The following is a 16,858-nucleotide window of genomic DNA, read 5'->3' on the forward strand; positions in this document are numbered from 1 at the left end:
GTGGATTTGTTTCGAATGAGAAAGTTGTGCTTAATCGTTAAGAAATGCTTATCAATGACGATGTAATGATCTAGAATCTACATATAAACTCTTGATTATGAATGCACTAATAAATTAAAACATTAACATTGAACTTTTTTTGTGATTATGATTAATCAAGTCAATCTGTTGTGAATCACTTCACTCAGGTCATGATGAACCATTCTTCCTGCTGCTTAGCTTGGCTTATTTGCCATTAAGATAGCTGATGAACATGGATAAATGTTTGAGTCAGTCCACATCATTAAGTGATTCAAAATCCAAAGTTGACTAAAGACCAAGTAAGTACACACCAAGAGAATAAAAATGGCATCAAAGTATACAAATGGTAGCAAGCATATGCTTAATTGTTTTAATTATGAGGGGGTCCTTGGAAATTCTTCTCCCACACAAAGGGTCCTTGGCACAAACAGTTTGAGAACCCCTGCTCTATACAACCAATATTCATCTAATGTTGTGCTGGATGCTGGTGGTCAAATAGTTAGCAATCTGGGATTCTAAAGGGAACACAAAAAGTCCTGACACCCTTCAAAAATAATTATATTGATTGGACACACACAAAACAAAATATGATAAAAATACATTTTGACTGGACTAACTCTTTATGGCCACCTATCCACCTGATCCAAACACTCTCCTCCCCCCCTTGGTCGTCTACCTGTCTCTGCCCACGGCAAATGTAGATTGGGGGACTAACAGAAACACTCATTTGGGAATGCCACCAACGGACATAAAATAGCCAGCTGCACTACAGAACCTGGTCTCGGTCCTACTCCAGTAGGTATAGTCGAATCCTTTCCACTTTTAACCCGACATTAATCTCCCCTGTAGTAATTCAAATACTTTTTTAAGTTGTGTCTTTGAAATAGGACACCTGGAATATGGCCTTGCTTTTAACAACACATATGTTGCACACAGCATGGCTTTCACACATGTCCTGAGTTATTCTGTCACATCATCATGCACTTTCTCTAAAATGAACACAGCGCAAGGCACTATAAGTGTGCGATGCAATATTCACATGCTAGGGGTGGTAGTGCAAGGTAAGAGCATGTTATCTACTTACATAATCATGCAAGACTGTCTTTAATAGTGACTCTGGATCTGAATTCTGTGATCTGCCTTTAGCAGAGACAGAAACTTCAGTAACACGCATACTGAAGTACCTGTGTGGTACTAAAGCAAGGTTATATTTGCAATGTAGCCGGTAGTACATGTAAACAAATGTACATGAGCGCCTGGTCAAAAAGAAAGTCTATTCTATGCATGTCAAGCAAATTACAAATTAATTCAAATAATATGTTACACCAATGCCATCTATGACTACCTCAAATTCATTCACTGACAAATTCAACTTATTTTTGTAAAATGAGGCCCTTGCCCTATCACAAAATATTAATGAAAGTGAAACAAATCATATTGCTTAATGAAATATGAGCATTTCTACTTACTGCAATATGGGCAGAGTCCACCACTCTTCCTGCATTTCTGTTTTTTAGGACCCTTTCCCCCCACTTCCTGTCCAGGGTCACGTTTTTTTACTTTCTTTTTTTGGGAGATGGCTGCGAAACAAGAGCTGCAGGTTTTGCGGCTCACCTGTGTTAGTAAAAGTATACCAAAGTGAGACATCAGATCCACAGTCACAGAGAAGAAGTAGAATCAATATACAGTTTAATTTGGCTGTATACAGGAAAGAGAGGAACACACAAAGCACAATGCAATTCAGAATATGCATCTCTAGATTGACACAGGATTATTATTATTATTATCATACAGTGAAAGTGGCAGATGTAGGAGACACCCAGGCTAAATCAATGTTGCCTATGGCATTTGGTGCAAAACAAGCAATCAAAATTGATATCAACCAGATGCCTTAAATTATCACTGTTTTGTAACACAGAACACTTATCATACAGGGTCGTTTAGTAGGAGTATACTTTAGTGTCCAATTGACCTAATAATGAGAAATGTATAACATTTAAAACCACATATTTGAATACTGGACATAATGCTCTATTTGACTTTCCCTCACCTGGTTAGGTGCTTGGCAGGAGGGGCAAGGCCTGAACTTCTTTCGAGAAATCTACACCACACACACACACACACACACACACACACACACACACACATTTTCTAGAGTGCACTTAAGACAGTGTAAACAAACACAACATAACTTATTGGCATAATTGCTTTCTACCAAAACAATGAGAACGATTGAGCAGCTAACTTTAAGGTTAACTGTTTAGTGTTTAGTGTCACTGCAACAATAACCATGCACTTATATCAGTCTCTATGCCATGAATTTTCTACAGGATAGTTGAGGGCTATGTAATAAAAATCTGAAAATCTTACATTCCCCTATGATTGTACCTTACATGATAATATGCGACAAAAATGAACTTGAATTCAATTAACTTAGCTAACTTTGCTAGCTTGCACATTTGGTGCAGTTCAAGCTATATTTTTATAATGTCTTCTATCATTTCTCGTCATAAGAAAGGGCCACCTTACAAATCTAAAGTTTCTAAACACAATTTCTTGTCCTGATCCAACCGTTTTTGATGTGTAAATGTAAGAAGAGGATCCATCTCTATTAATGAACCCTTCTACTTACCCAGTGGAAAATCGCAATGGACCTTGGGATCGCCCATACGGTGACGTCAGCATTATTAATTTAGAGGATTTAGTAAAAATAATAATTTTTAAAAAATGATTAATTGAACACAATAGTAGCATATTAAAATCAACAAACCTCCGATAGAAATACGTTATCCAGCATGCTCTAGTGTTTTACCTATGATAAGAAAACGCTTTAAAACTGCATACTTGCACGCGCATTGAAGCGTTAAACTCACCTTTTAATTACGTTTTACCTGCAGTTGTGCGTTGCTTTGGTCAAACTCACCTCTGAATGCCGTTTTACCTGCAGTTGAGTGTTGTTAAACTCACCGCTGAATGTGGTTGCACACCATGTGCGTTGTTAAACTCACCGCTGATGAACGCGCTTAACTTTTGAGGGCCCTTTGATATCAGATTGCGAGGGTTTTTAAACATCAAACACCAGTTGGAGGGCATTTGAATCGCCCTGGTATAGATAATTTTTGGTAGCGTATTCCTTTTTATTTTTATTTATTGTTGTCTCGACCCACAAGGCAGACGACGGGTTGCGGTGCGGTGATCGACCCAAGACGTCAAATTTCAACGCTGTTGAGTTCTATAGAAGTCTATTGGACTGCCCCGCACGTTGAAAAATGAAGCCGAAGGTATACCCAGTGTGTCAAAAAAGTGACGCCAGGGTCCCTTGAACATGCGTCAGACATTTGACGAGTAGGGAGGGAGACTGTGTTGTGGATTAATTGCTTTTTGAATAAAGGATTCATATTGTATTACTTTTCCATGTGTATGGATTTCATTTGGCGTAGGTGGCACAAAGTTTCATAAATTGTTAAATCCTCCCAAATTGAGTACATAGTGTACTGTCGATTTTTGGAACAACAGGGAGAGGACACCACAATGTTTTTTGACCTTTTATCTTGCTAGGATCACTCCTCTTGTCACGATCCTGTCCTGAGTGCTGTGTTTTCGGGTTTGGTTTTGTATCTGCTATTTAGTCGGTTTTGGTTCAATGTCTTCGTTCTTAGTCCTGTACTTTAGTTCATGTCTTTAGTGTTTACTCCTGGTCTTGTGTTCTCTGTTTAGCTCTGTGTATTCCCTTGTTCATTTACTGGTTCTGTTCAGCTCTCTTTGTACCGGTCTGTCATGTGTTATAGATTGTTTCCTGCATCTCAGCCCTGTGTCTTAGCTCCTAGTTTTGTGTCTTAGTGTTTTATTCTGGTCTGTGTTCTGTCTGTGTGGGTTACTTGGCCCCATGTTTGCCTGTCAAGTGTTCCGTCTGTTTCCCCCAGTTATCACTCTGTCTGCCTGCCTCTTTGTTCCCCTTTGCTGTCTCTGCCTGCCTGCTTCTCTCTGTCTTCCCTGCTGTCTCTCTGCCTGCCTCGTAAGTCTCATGTCTTTCACCTGTGTTGCTCCCGCCCTGCTCGTTAGTCCCTGTGAATATATACCTGGTGTTTCTGCCTTGTCCTTGTTGGATCGTTACCTTGTGCTACCTCGTGTTCCTCGTGTTCCTGTGTGCGATGTCCTGTTTTGTCTGCTCAGTCTTGTCACCCTGCTTTGGGTTTTGGGATTTCTGTTGGATAACTTTGTCTTGGACTCTGTTGATCAGCCACTCTGTAAGTGAGCTCGCCTTTTGTTGCCTCTAATAAACCACTGAACTGCACCAGTCAGCCTTCGTGTCCTGTGTTTGGGTCCACCAACCTGCCTACAACCTGCTCACCAAACCGCACCCTGACACCTCCGCTGGCAGCTGGGGACAGAATTAACGATTAAGACTTACAGTCTTGCTCACAGTGTGTGTTGAAACGATCACTTCTCTTTCTAGTTTCTGGATTTCCAAGTCAATTTCCTCAGTGTCTCTTTTTATCTTCATATGTAGGTTCAAGTCCTGCCAGAGGGGTTTTGGTGAATATTTAATTTTGTTAATTTATTCAAGTGTGTGCTGTACAGAGATCTGACTGTTTGTAAAACATATATCAGTTAGCACAGCAGGACCTGGTCACAGTGTGGATGTCCTTCAGGTAAAACAGCTTCAGGGTCCTGTTACAAATATGACACAGTATTTTCTATGAGGACCACGTCACTGACTTCTTCTCTAGTATCCACGTGGACTAAATAAGTAAACCATGTCCATAAGATTGACAAACTCCAGCCTCTCTCTGATAGGCCTTTGTTCCCTCTCCTGACTCGTCACTTCTGTCACTCTGCGACACAATTAGAAAATCAGGGCCACACGTCACACTGATATTATTTTGAACAGCAGGTTCATACAGTCTGTATTTCTCCATCCTCCCCACACTGAGGGAGGGTAGGGCTGTCCAGGATAACACCTGGGGGTGACCTCTCCAGTGTGAGCGGACCAGAGGTTGGATGCTGGAAACCACCTTGTCATCAGGTGACCTTACAGCGCGCTAAGAAAAGAAGCATTAAGATAGAGAAGGATAACAGAAACGTCGACCCTAGAAGAGCCCTAATCAGCTAATTGACCCAAAGCTTTCCTGAGCATTTAACCTCTGTCTTGTTCAGTGCATTTGACCTTTTAATCAATATTCTAATTTTTTGAGATGCACCTGTATTTAGCTACAACGTCATGTCACCAGTTAGTAATGCCTAGCGTTTATTCCAGATCACATGCTCTTTTTCGCTTAAATTGGCATTTAAAGACCTGTTTCATGTATTTATTTGATTCTGGTTTCACGTCATATAACCCTTATTAAAACTAATTTATTTCACTTTATTCGCTAATTAATAATGCCGTTAGAAATTTCCACTTACAGTTATCTCAAATTCAACACTTTAATGAGCATGTAATTTTATATAATCTATATAAATATATATATATATGAGAGAGATGCAACTTTGATACATTTGATAGATACATATCAGCACATGTATAACCAGGGCTGGAAATTAACACCACCAAGCGCCAAATGCAGTTTTTTTTTTTTGTTTGGCGGCTAAATGTTGGAAGGCTACCTGCCACATTGGCGGGTAAACGTATCTCCATATAATATATGTTTGACGGTAGCTAAGAGCGGATCAGCGTTGTTTTTTGATGTATGTCGCACTTAAATTGGTCCCCGCTGTACACGGGGGTCTAAAATCGTGTAACACGCTGATTAGGGGCGTTCATTGTTTATGTTCAATTCAGGTGTCTTGGCTTTGATTGGTGTAGATATGGAAGGGGTTGGGCGTTAGGGGAGTGGAGTCGGGAGCAGTCAAGTCGTGCTTGGAGTACCTGGAGTGGTTTTGGCATAGGTTGTGATTTTTTTGTTAGTACTTAGCATTAATAAATTAGAGACCAATGTAGAGGGTTTTTCTTGCACAAAGATTTAATAACTGAAAACAACCTACAATTAATATTAAGCGGGGCAACGAGGGGTGTCTTGGACACATTGGTGTCTCACAGTGGACTTGAACCCGGGTCTCTCACAGCAAAGTATGCGTCTCATCCACTGCTCCATCACCACCCCAAGCTCAATCTCAATTATCTCAATTAAAAGTACTGAAACAAATGTTTATGTGACATAAAAAGGAAAGTTATTATCTTGGCCGGTGGATTTTTTCATCTAGCAGTCCCATTGGCCGGTGAGCCAAAGTTTCCAGCCCTGTGTATAACTAATGATTTGAAGGAAAACAAGCTAGGCCTGCTGTCTGTGTCCTGATGGCCGCAAATGAATTATGTTCATGGAAAGTCCCAAAACGTTCTTCAACTATAGTCAGTCCAGGGTGAGAGAGAAAAAAAGGGAGGCGTTGTTTTTGCTGGTATTGAAGAAGTGTATAAACGAACTGACTTTTCTGCACATAACTGTAACAGCAGTCTTTCTGCAGAAAGTCTCAGCTGACTTGGTGGTGCAATAAAGAGATCTTTAAGCTTCATCTGTCTTATTGTGAAAGCTCAGGTGCAAGTTCTCAACAGCAGGTCACTGTATCATAGATGGTGGTTGAAAAATTGTTTCTCGTAGCTTTAGATAGAGTCAAAACAGTGCCGGTAGAGGGATAAACACTACATTAAAAGTAGCCATTACGGCAGGTTAAGTGTAAAGTAAAATACACATGCTTATCCTGCATTACTGATGGCTGAAGAAGATGCATGTTCTAGCAAATAGTTATTGATGTGAAATTGTTTGCATTTTAAATTGAGACCATAATCTGAGGCTTTTTTTAAAAAACATAATCCATTCAGGAGAAGGTATTATAGCCCACACACAAGAACAGCTTACAGTATCAGCCTGTTCTAAGTGTAGTTTATACAGGAAAGGGGTCTACTATCAAGATCATTTAAAAAATCTAAATATCAGCATAAAAATTGGCATCGGCCCCCAAAAACCCATGTTGGTTGGGCTTTATTCAATTGCTATACTCTAACTTATTACCTAAGATCTCTTTGCAGCCACAGCAGTAAGTTGTCGGTAGTCAGACGGTGCAAGAAAAGAAATCCTGTATAGAAAAAAAGATGCATAAAGATGCCTCGATAATTGTGGCCTCCCGAACTGTAATTAAATCGTGAGGTGCATATAGATTCCCACCTCTACTGGTTTCACATCATAAGCACACAAGGAAAAAGAGCACACACCTTTTCACTCTGCTCTTTAAGTAAGAAGAAAGTTAGCATACACTCACTGGCCACTTTATTAGGTACACCTTGCTAGTACCGGGTTGGACCCCCTTTGCCTTCAGAACTGCCTTAGTCCTTTGCGGTGTTGGAAACCTTCCTCAGAGACTTTGGTCCATACTGACATGATAGCATCACTCAGTTGCTGCAGATTTGTCGGCTGCACAGCCATGATGAGAATCTCCCGTTCCACCACATCCCTAAGGTGCTCTGTTGGACCGTGAGCTGGTGACTGTGGAGGCCACTGGAGTTCAGTGAACTCAATGTAATGTTCAAGAAACCAGTTTGAGATGATTTGAGCTATGTGACGTGGTGCATTATCCTGCTGGAAGACAACACCATGTTGAAAGTATTCCACAAAGAATTAAGGCAGTTCTGAAGGCAAAAGGGGGTCCAACCTTGTACTAGCAAGGTGTACCTAATAAAGTGGCCAGTGAGTGTAATTGTTACTGCAAATAATATTAAATGACTAATTTTATGCAATTCTTGACGGTGTTCCCCTGTGAATGCCTGAATGTTTGAATAATTGTTTAAAACCAATGCAAATAATTAAATAATATCATGTAAGAAAGCTAATACAACAGGGCAGCTGAGGCTTGCACTAACCGCTCTCACAAATGACACATGTGGTCCCTTGATATAGAAGTCTGCAGCCTGCAGGAAATGTTGATACTTCTTACAGCCAATCTCCATCTTTTTCACATCATTTGTGGCCTGGATAGCCAGAAGGTAAAAGACAAGATTAACTCTAGAAATCTATGACAAGTCCATTACAAGACTATTATAATGACAGAAATTACATCTGTTAAAAGAGAAACCCTTGTACTCATCAACTTGCACCCCAATACCGGACCATTGAGTGTGAGCTCTTCAGCTCTTTGGAAGCCACAAAATGGGCTGGAACGTAATCCTTGGTGGAATGTGCGTCCATTAAAAGTATTTTGTTTTGCCAATGACGACGAAAGTAAACACAGGAACCATCTGCAGACACTGTAACAACTCTACTTGAACTACAGAGGTTCTTCAGTGGGCAAAAAGGTGATGTTCCTCACCTTGGACTTCACTTCGCTGTCTGCACCTCAGTGTACAATCAGTTAGTGTACATTTGGAAATGCAAACAATTGATTCACCTCAAAGTAATCACTCTGTTATCATGGAAACAAGACAGAACACCTGCAGTGATGAAAGGGACAGAGCTGTAATATATGATGCTGAAGTCGTTCATGCAACATTTAATAAAATGTGTATTTATGTCGAGCTTCCACCAGTAAATGTGTGTCTTGATTAATAACACACTTAATGTGCACCACCTTCTCTGCAACAGAGACTTTGTCAAACCTATCCTGATGTCCAACATGTCCAACTGTTAGAAAAATGTACTATGCTTCAGTATATTAAACTTTTGCAAGCCTGTCTATAAATATAAAGAAGAAGCGTTTAACACTCTCAGTGAACTTATAAAACAGGAACTGGTGCATAGAGATGGACAGGAAACGCCTACAGGTGAAAGCTAGATAACAGTTCCTGTCTGTATTTGAGTGGCATGTTAATAATATTACTTGTCCCAGTAACTAAGTAGTGTAACTAATTACTTTTCTAAAACAGTAAAATTATTACAGTTACTAATCCAAGTAACGCTGTTACTGAACGCACCATCCTTGACTTGAATCCACGACTGTGCTGCAGCTCAGCGGGACCGGACTTTGTTGTTCATGTCGCTGAAGGAAGAAAGGAGAATGAGGGAGAGAGGCGTTCTTTCCACAGCTGTAAGTAGCTGCTGCCATTATTGTGTCACAGTCTAAGATGCAAAGAACATTGTGGTCTAGTGTAAACTCTGTGCGACCAGCAAAAAGCTTTCTACAGCGAACATTTCTACATCTGATCTATTGAAGCGTCTGCTGAAGCAGCACAGCGACGTGAAACTTACAGAAAAAACACACTCCTTGCTGCTGTTGAATATGATATTAGTTAAAAAGTCGGCAGAGACGCTTTGTTTGGGGGTGAAGGGGGGGTGGTAGTGAAAGCTGTGTTTCCCATAATTAGCCTATAATTTGGATAATTATCAACACAGACCGCCACATATTGATTTTATAATAATTTTTTTATTAGGTGTATTTAAAATCATTTTTGATTGAGGAGCATATATTCGTGCAGCACCTCCAGGCTCGCTCGCTCTTTCTCTCTCTCTCATGAACACCGCTTCTCAAACCTGTTGGAATATAACCCCACCCTGTCATTCTGTGGGAAACACTGGACAGTATATAGAAACGTAACTAGTTACTTTTATCACCCAGTAATAAGTAAAGTAATCATATTTTTTAAGGAGTAATAAGTAACTAGTGATATATTACAATTTCTGAGTAAGTTGCCCAACACTGCATGTGACCTAGATAAAGATTCATCTTCCTTGTAGGAAGCCGTCATTGAACAGGGGAGGGGGTCTACGCCACCACTTATCCCCCACTTACAATGCTGTCCTTTCATCACTTCCCAGGAAACTCAACAGACGTAACCTATTGGCCTCAGGTGAAGATACCAACGATGGTCGTTCAGTCTCGGCCACAGGTAGTCTTAACGACTGTAACGACTGTCGTCACAGCAACAAGGAACACTAACGAACCAGCGGTATCGATGACCCGGGCCAACGACCCCACTGAGGTTAAATAGCTGAGTTTCCCTGCCAGTCAGTCAGAACTGAAGAAGTCCTTTGGATGAGGGACGAAACGTCTTCCAGTATCTTCAACCAAGTCCAGTTGCCCTTGATTTTAACCTTCGTTGGATAACTATGACCTGGATGACTGAGAATCTTCATAGACATTGCTTTATGAAGTTAATTTAGAACAATGTTTGGACACTTTGAGTGTGTTAAATAAATTAATTTCATTTTTGAAGTGACGACAGGTTTTTTTAAAGTGAGGTGTCTTTTAATGTGGAAACGCCGACACAGCCGAGCTGAAAGAATAAGGCTGATATTTTCATACAGCTCATAAGAACACTTTAAATCAACACAATATTATAGACCACGCCTGTTCATTTAGGCATTCACACTGTCTGCGATTTTCTGTCTCCCTGCATGTGTCAGATGCAGGTGTGCTACTGTCGCATTTCTGTAGTGTTACAGTTTAATCCTCGTTCATAGAATATGACGCTCTGCTGCCAGTGGACTTGTTCATGTCTGTGATTGGTCATCTGCTGCTAACACCGCCTCTTGAACGTGAACGTGCTCCCGGCTGGATTGGGAAACCCTGGGTTGACTTACCGAGTTGATAACCAGCTTCTTGGTACCGCTTATTCCGATCGCGATTGTTAGGGTTAGTTAAGCCAGATAACGAAAACATATCCTGGGTATGTTGAACTCGCTTCGCGGTGCAGGCCCCTGGCTACAGATTACGGTTGTTGTCATGATGTTGTCATACAGCCACTTTCCTACTGCTTTTTGAAATGGTCGGTGCCCCACCACCATTTTTACATATAAATATGACACTGGTCAAATTGGTTGTTAAAAAGTGGGATATTGCAAGAATACCTATCCTTGTTAACAAATGTTAACAAATAATTACACAACTCTATACAGACACACGTTGCATATTTCAATTTGAATTTAAAGAAAAATATTTATGCTCCATGATGTCTGTAATCTTGAGTTGACTTGTTCCCAGTAAATGTTTTGTTCCTCCCCATCACTGCACTCCTACAAATAAATGCTTTTTAAGGAAAAGGTTAACTTGCATATTTAAAGAACAATTAATTGCCTAACACATATACAGATAACACATCAAACAGGATTTTTATGGAATGTTAACTGAACTGGTTTTAGTATAAGAATCCAAAGGATATCAGTCTGTGATTCCTTAACTCACATTTTTATGTAGTATTCAACTAGTCTATATTGCATAATAGAAACCCTGAAATTCAGTTATGGCTTTTGGTTTAGTGTGCCACCCCCTGGATTTTCAGTGGCCCCATCTGGCCACCCCTGGGAAAATTTTCTGAGCTAATCAGTGTTAGCTTCCATGCAACATTAACACTTGAGCTGACCTGTCTTCACCTCAGCTGGTGCAAAAAGCTTTGTTTCTTTGCATCGATTACATTTGGCATTGCTTTCAGTCTGAACAAAGAAGGATTCCAAATCATCTTCAGTAATAGAAAACAAAAATGTAGATAGCAGGACTACTACTTTACATGGAATATTTGCACTCCTAACATCTTTTGGGGCAAAACCTTCAATCACAGGAACAATGAGAGAAAGCAGATTAATAAGTTTTATTACCTGAGTTGTGAATTCCCAATATATTTATCCTTAAGAAATATTCACAGACAAAGACTTGGTGATAAAGGAAAATTTATTTATAACTAAATGTTTTTAACAAGTGAATAAAGCCAGTAAATTAGGTTTTAATAAGGGTTATATGACGTGTTGACAAAAAAAACTCCGGAGATGACGTGGGCAGACCATGGAATAATAATGCAGACTTGTATCTGCTTTCCTTGTATCTTCTTTCCTTGTATCTGCTTCCCCTTGGACATATTATCCACAAACATGGCATTTCTTTTCATATTTATGCTGATGACACACAAATATACTTGCCCGTCAGATCCACAGACCCTGGAATGCTGAGTTCACTTAACAACTGCCTTTGTGAAGTTAAAAAATGGATGTCAAATAATTTCCTCCAGCTGAACTCAGACTAAACAGAAATCCTGGTCATCGGGTCCCAGCAGATGGCAGTATTTGATCAAATACTGCCATCTGCTGGTTCCCTAGTAAATCACATTAAGCCTGTGGCAAAGAACCTTGGTGTTTGGTTTGATAGTAATTTAAATTTCGAGCAGCACACCACAAAACTTGTTCAACCATGTTTTTATCAACTTAGAAATATAGAAAAAATTCGATCTATGTTAACTTTTAAGGACACCGAGACCATTTTACACGCCTTCATCTCATCACGCCTGGATTATTGCAACAGCCTTTTCACCCGTTTAACCCAAAAATCTATTGATCGTCTCCAGACTGTCCAGAACTCAGCTGCCAGGCTTTTAACCAGAACAAAGAAATATGACCACATTACTCCTATTTTAGCTTCATTACACTGGCTCCCAGTATGTTTTAGAATTGACTTTAAAATTCTATTGATCACTTTTAAAGCTCTTCATGGCCTCTCGCCTTGTTATATTTCTGACCTTTTAGTCCCATACGCACCAGCACGTACCTTGAGATCCTCGGGCAGAGGTCTGTTGTCTGTTCCAGAGTCTCAACTGAAAACTAAAGGGGACAGAGCGTTTGCTGTCAGGGCCCCGAGGCTCTGGAACAGCCTGCCCGAGGAAACCAGGTCGGCTGAGTCAGTGAACTCTTTTAAGTCCCTTCTTAAAACATACTTTTATAGGAGAGCCTTTCCCGATCTTATTTGACTTTATTTTATCCCTTTTATTTTATTCTGTTTTACTTATTTTATATTTTAGTCTTTTCAATGTTTTCTTGCTTTTATCTTGTATTGTTTTTGCATTATTGTCTTTTGGGTATTATTGTCTTTACACTTGTGCTCTACAAATAAAGATTATTATTATTATTATTATTATTGCAGAAGAGTAATGTAGTGGTAAAGAAACATAGGTGAAAGAGGCCGGACCACCATCAGATAGGGTGCGTATTGGAGGAGGAGGAAAGGTTTTCACACTCAAACTGTTTTACGCCTCGTAACTAATCATCTTTCTTTGTGGTTTCTTCTACGTTATGGAACTATATAATTTAACATGTCTCGCACAGTCACATCATAAAAACAGGGTTGACGTTGAGCATCCATCACAGACATGTTATATAAACCTAACTTAGATTTCAAACACAGTTAATAATAAGCTTCCTAACCACTTAACTATCAGAAGCATAAATTCAACACTACTAATAAAATGGTAGCAGATTCAACACTTAGTTTGATCACACATATACTAACTCATCTTACACAAAACAACAGAAACGCAGTGATGACAAGAATCCCATTAACTGTTAAACTTCTAACTTCTGATTACCTAAAACTTTATGCGAAAATCATCAGAATTGCGCCAACCATCAAAAAGCAATCAAGTGAGATTATTACTGAACCAGTGACTGTACATTTATTTACACTTGGGTTAATAAAACTCATCTCAAGGATTTATGTCCTTCTGCTGAGTTTCATATCCGACTTCCCCAGAGAGAGAGTGGTCATCTGGGACGTCCCAGAGAGATCAGAGAGGAAGGGCTGACGGCTCCTAAAGTCCCTACATTTTATTTACCAAGTGATCTTATGAGCACTTGGCAGATTAATGGACGGTAAGGAAGCACTTCTTCCTCGCAGTGCTAGTGGAATAGTGCCAGCAGCTGAACGGTGAGTTTTAAATATTATTTTACAGGTTTGAGATCTGAAGTGTATTAAAAATGTACAAAAATTCAGTTCATTGACACTTGTTTACGAATTCATAATAACATCAGTAGAAACAGTTAACACATTAACGCACATGCTGCTCAGAATATAAAGTTACTGTTGTCTATCTCTCAGTTTAAAGAGAAGCTCACAATATAACACAGCATGAGGAGGAGGCAGCAGGCAAGAGCTAGCTTGGCTCTGAAAAATGTTTACAGCGATGCAGCGTGACCGCATTGGTGCCGTTTCAGGGTTTTACTGTGAGTAAATCTTTTCCCACGCTGTTCACACCGCTACGCTTTCTCTCCCGTGTGAATGCGTTGGTGAATTTTTAGCTCCAATGATCGGATAAAATATTTCCCACACTGCTCACACCAGTATGGTTTCTCCCCCATGTGAAGATATTTGTGACTTTTTAGATTACTTAAAGTAGAGAAAACCTTCCCACACTGGTCACAGCTGTACGGTTTCTCTCCCGTGTGAATGCGTTGGTGAATTTTTAGCTCCAATGATCGGGTAAAATTTTTCCCACACTGCTCACACCAGTATGGTTTCTCCCCCATGTGAACATATTTGTGACTTTTTAGATTACTTAAAGTAGAGAAAACCTTCCCACACTGGTCACAGCTGTACGGTTTCTCTCCAGTGTGAACTCTCCGATGATTCTTTGACTGTCCAGATGTTCTGAAGGATTTGTCACAGTGGTGTTGTTTAAGTCCATCTCTTCCTCTCTGTTTCTATAATAACAGACATACAGAGAGAAAGACGGTGAGTGAGATGTAATGGTGCAGCAAGTATGGAGGATAAATCCAGGTCAGTCTCTCTGTGTGACACAGACAGAGAAAGTGAACCCACAAGGTTCAGAAGGCAGAATTCATATTTAGAGATAAGGTTTAGTTAAGATATGATTACAGCTGTAGAATATGTGTGTTTGTACTTTTGTTGTCATATTTTCATGCAGATAAGAGGTACTTTGATTTAGCGTTAAAGCAAACACACACACACACACACACACGTACTGACTTCTGAAAAACTAGAAACCAGATGTTTTTCTGTTAGGTTGGGTTTCCTTGGACTCTGGCCAACATGTGAGGAACAGGATGAAGCGATCTCGTTGGAATGTGCACTAAACTACTTTTCCGGCCAAGTTCTCAGAGTGATTCATTGTAGGTTCAGAGATACTGACTGGACTGGACCAAATATGGAGAGGACGTCCTGGAAAGGGAGGGCAGTACAGAGTGTGCTTTGGGAGGACTGTGAAGAGCTTGATTTTCAGGACTGCATCACTTCATTCTGCAGAACAGTCAAATAAAGAAATCTTAAAGCTGAGTCTGTGAATTATTAAATATTCTGAATAAACACTAAAGAGAAAAATTCAGCTCCAAGATACTGCTACAACTTGGGGCTGCAGTCCTTTAACTACTAAACCTTCCAAATGTTTGTCTCAGTTTGCTTCTCTCTGTCTTTCTGTATCTTTCCTTCCTTCTTCTGCCCTCCTTTCCATGTAGCCCTCACTATGTTTTGCTCTCTATAGAAAACACACTGACAGTACAGATTTAGCGCCTCAGATTTGTTTACAAAGTCCCAGCAGGTCCAGCCGGACTCACATCTTTTCCTAGTAGTCCTACGATGGGGAAGTTTCTTTTTTGGATTTTCAGACAGAGTTAAAACTTAAAATGTCTGACAGCTTTCACAACAAGAGGAGCAAAAGCTCAGCAGTAAGTTAACTTTCCCTTAAGTGCAGAACTGGAAGCTAACTTCAGCGTCCTGACTCAACGGCGATCTGGACTCAACAAATCCCTCATCCTGTTGCCCGTACAGGCTGGATGTCAGCACACACACAGATTAAAAACCACCAGGGCACAAATCAGAGCGACCGCATGAACTTCTGCAGTAACATCCCCAGTTCATGTGGCAACCAATTAAACTGTCACACTGGTCCCAGAGCCAGGTACTCACCCCGGTGCTGACTTCCTGGCTGGTCCGGTCCCGGTCGCTCTTAGCAGGAACTCTCTGTCGGACGCTCATCCTCTTAGACGCTGCTGCCGCCATCTCGTCTCTATCAGACTGGACCCAGGAGCATGCGCTGCTCGTGCAGACTCTGTAGTGATGGGAGTACCAGCTGTTTGAAGGGGGGCGGATCTTTAGAGGTACAGAGCTACTGAAATGCAGTTTGCATCTAACCAGGAGTGCAGAAATAGTGTTTTTACAGATGAGTGCAGTCCTGCTATATCTTACAACATGTAGAGGAGTTACACAGATATTATAGAGAGAAGAGAAGAGGACAGGGTTAGAGAATGGAGAGTGCAAATCTGGGTTTCTGGTAAGGATGCAGAGTAGAACATTTGTTGGTTAATGTACAGTAACATAATTAAACAGTGTATCAATCAATATATTTGTCCCCGTAGGAAAGTTAGTTTGCAGCACAATCACATGGCATTTCATCACACGGCACAGAGACAACCAGCAGGCAGACTGAAACACACACCCCTCACCTTGCTACAGATTAGGCAGAGCAGCTGAGCCTCCGGGCTAAATGCCTTACCTGTTTAAAAACGTAATGTTTTTATGTACAAATAAAAATGTAGGTCTTGATTTTAGTGAGTAGTGGGAGGCAGTTCAAAAGAGGGGTCAGGGTTGTGTTTGACAGATTGTACAGGCTTTCCGTTGATAAAAGTAGAATAAGGTGATTGCAAGGGGCCCCTGCAAAGAAGACTGCAGCTGTGAGGAATGTGAAGGTCATCGTGTGACACGGCACATAAACTTGGAGTGCTTGTGTTGATGTAGTTTTATGCATTTGCAGTAATTTGTCTTATTAGTGTCACATTTCAGTCTTTAGACGTGTTGTAGGGTAGAATACACTATTGTTTCAATATTGACTATGTGTGGATGTGGAGGTGGAGGAGGTGGGTCTGACCCTAAGACCCTCAAGAGGAGGAGAAAGGCAGGATATGTCTGCTCAACTAACAACTAAAGCAGATACTTGGCCTCGGCCCATCGCCTATTTGAACAAACCTTAAAGATACCGATTTGATTTATGTTTCATCTCACAGCACAACAAACCTGTAAAGTATTGGAGACAATCACCTGGAGCCTACCTGGAGAAACCTGGAAAAGATGCGGCAGCCTCACTGAATGACGTGAAGGGAAAGTCATGAGAACAAAAACTGATCCTTGTAACTATTGGCCTACT

The 16,858-nt window shown here is 40.5% G+C and overlaps 1 protein-coding gene across 2 annotated transcripts; it reads right to left on the bottom strand.

The window, feature by feature from the left end:
- Positions 1–13,352: 13,352 nt before the first annotated feature.
- On the bottom strand, positions 13,353–15,779 carry LOC119902718 (putative zinc finger protein 735). Of its 2 annotated transcripts, none has more exons than XR_005444358.1 (2): positions 14,689–15,767; positions 13,353–14,402 (listed from the first exon to the last, which is right to left on the bottom strand). XR_005444358.1 is itself a non-coding variant. In XM_038719069.1 (2 exons), exons 1-2 carry the CDS (start codon positions 15,715–15,717, stop codon positions 13,959–13,961), a joined length of 537 nt encoding a protein of 178 aa, XP_038574997.1. In that variant the 5' UTR covers positions 15,718–15,779; the 3' UTR covers positions 13,353–13,958. The 2 variants fall into 2 exon arrangements, 1 of the variants encoding a protein (XP_038574997.1); XM_038719069.1 differs by having other exon boundaries at positions 15,625–15,779.
- Between the last annotated feature and the right edge of the window lie 1,079 nt (positions 15,780–16,858).

This window comes from Micropterus salmoides, unplaced genomic scaffold, assembly GCF_014851395.1.
Source record: "Micropterus salmoides isolate LMB-PRFRI ecotype aquatic unplaced genomic scaffold, ASM1485139v1 Ms_hic_scaffold_14, whole genome shotgun sequence".
NCBI lineage: Eukaryota > Metazoa > Chordata > Actinopteri > Centrarchiformes > Centrarchidae > Micropterus > Micropterus salmoides.

Coding starts and splice junctions, on each gene's coding strand:
- LOC119902718 (XM_038719069.1), bottom strand. CDS start 15,717: ATGGCGGCAGCAGCGTCTAAGAGGATGAGCGTCCGACAGAGAGTTCCT. Junction 14,403..15,624: donor GCCAGGAAGTCAGCACCGGG/GTGAGTACCTGG, acceptor CTGTTATTATAG/AAACAGAGAGGAAGAGATGG.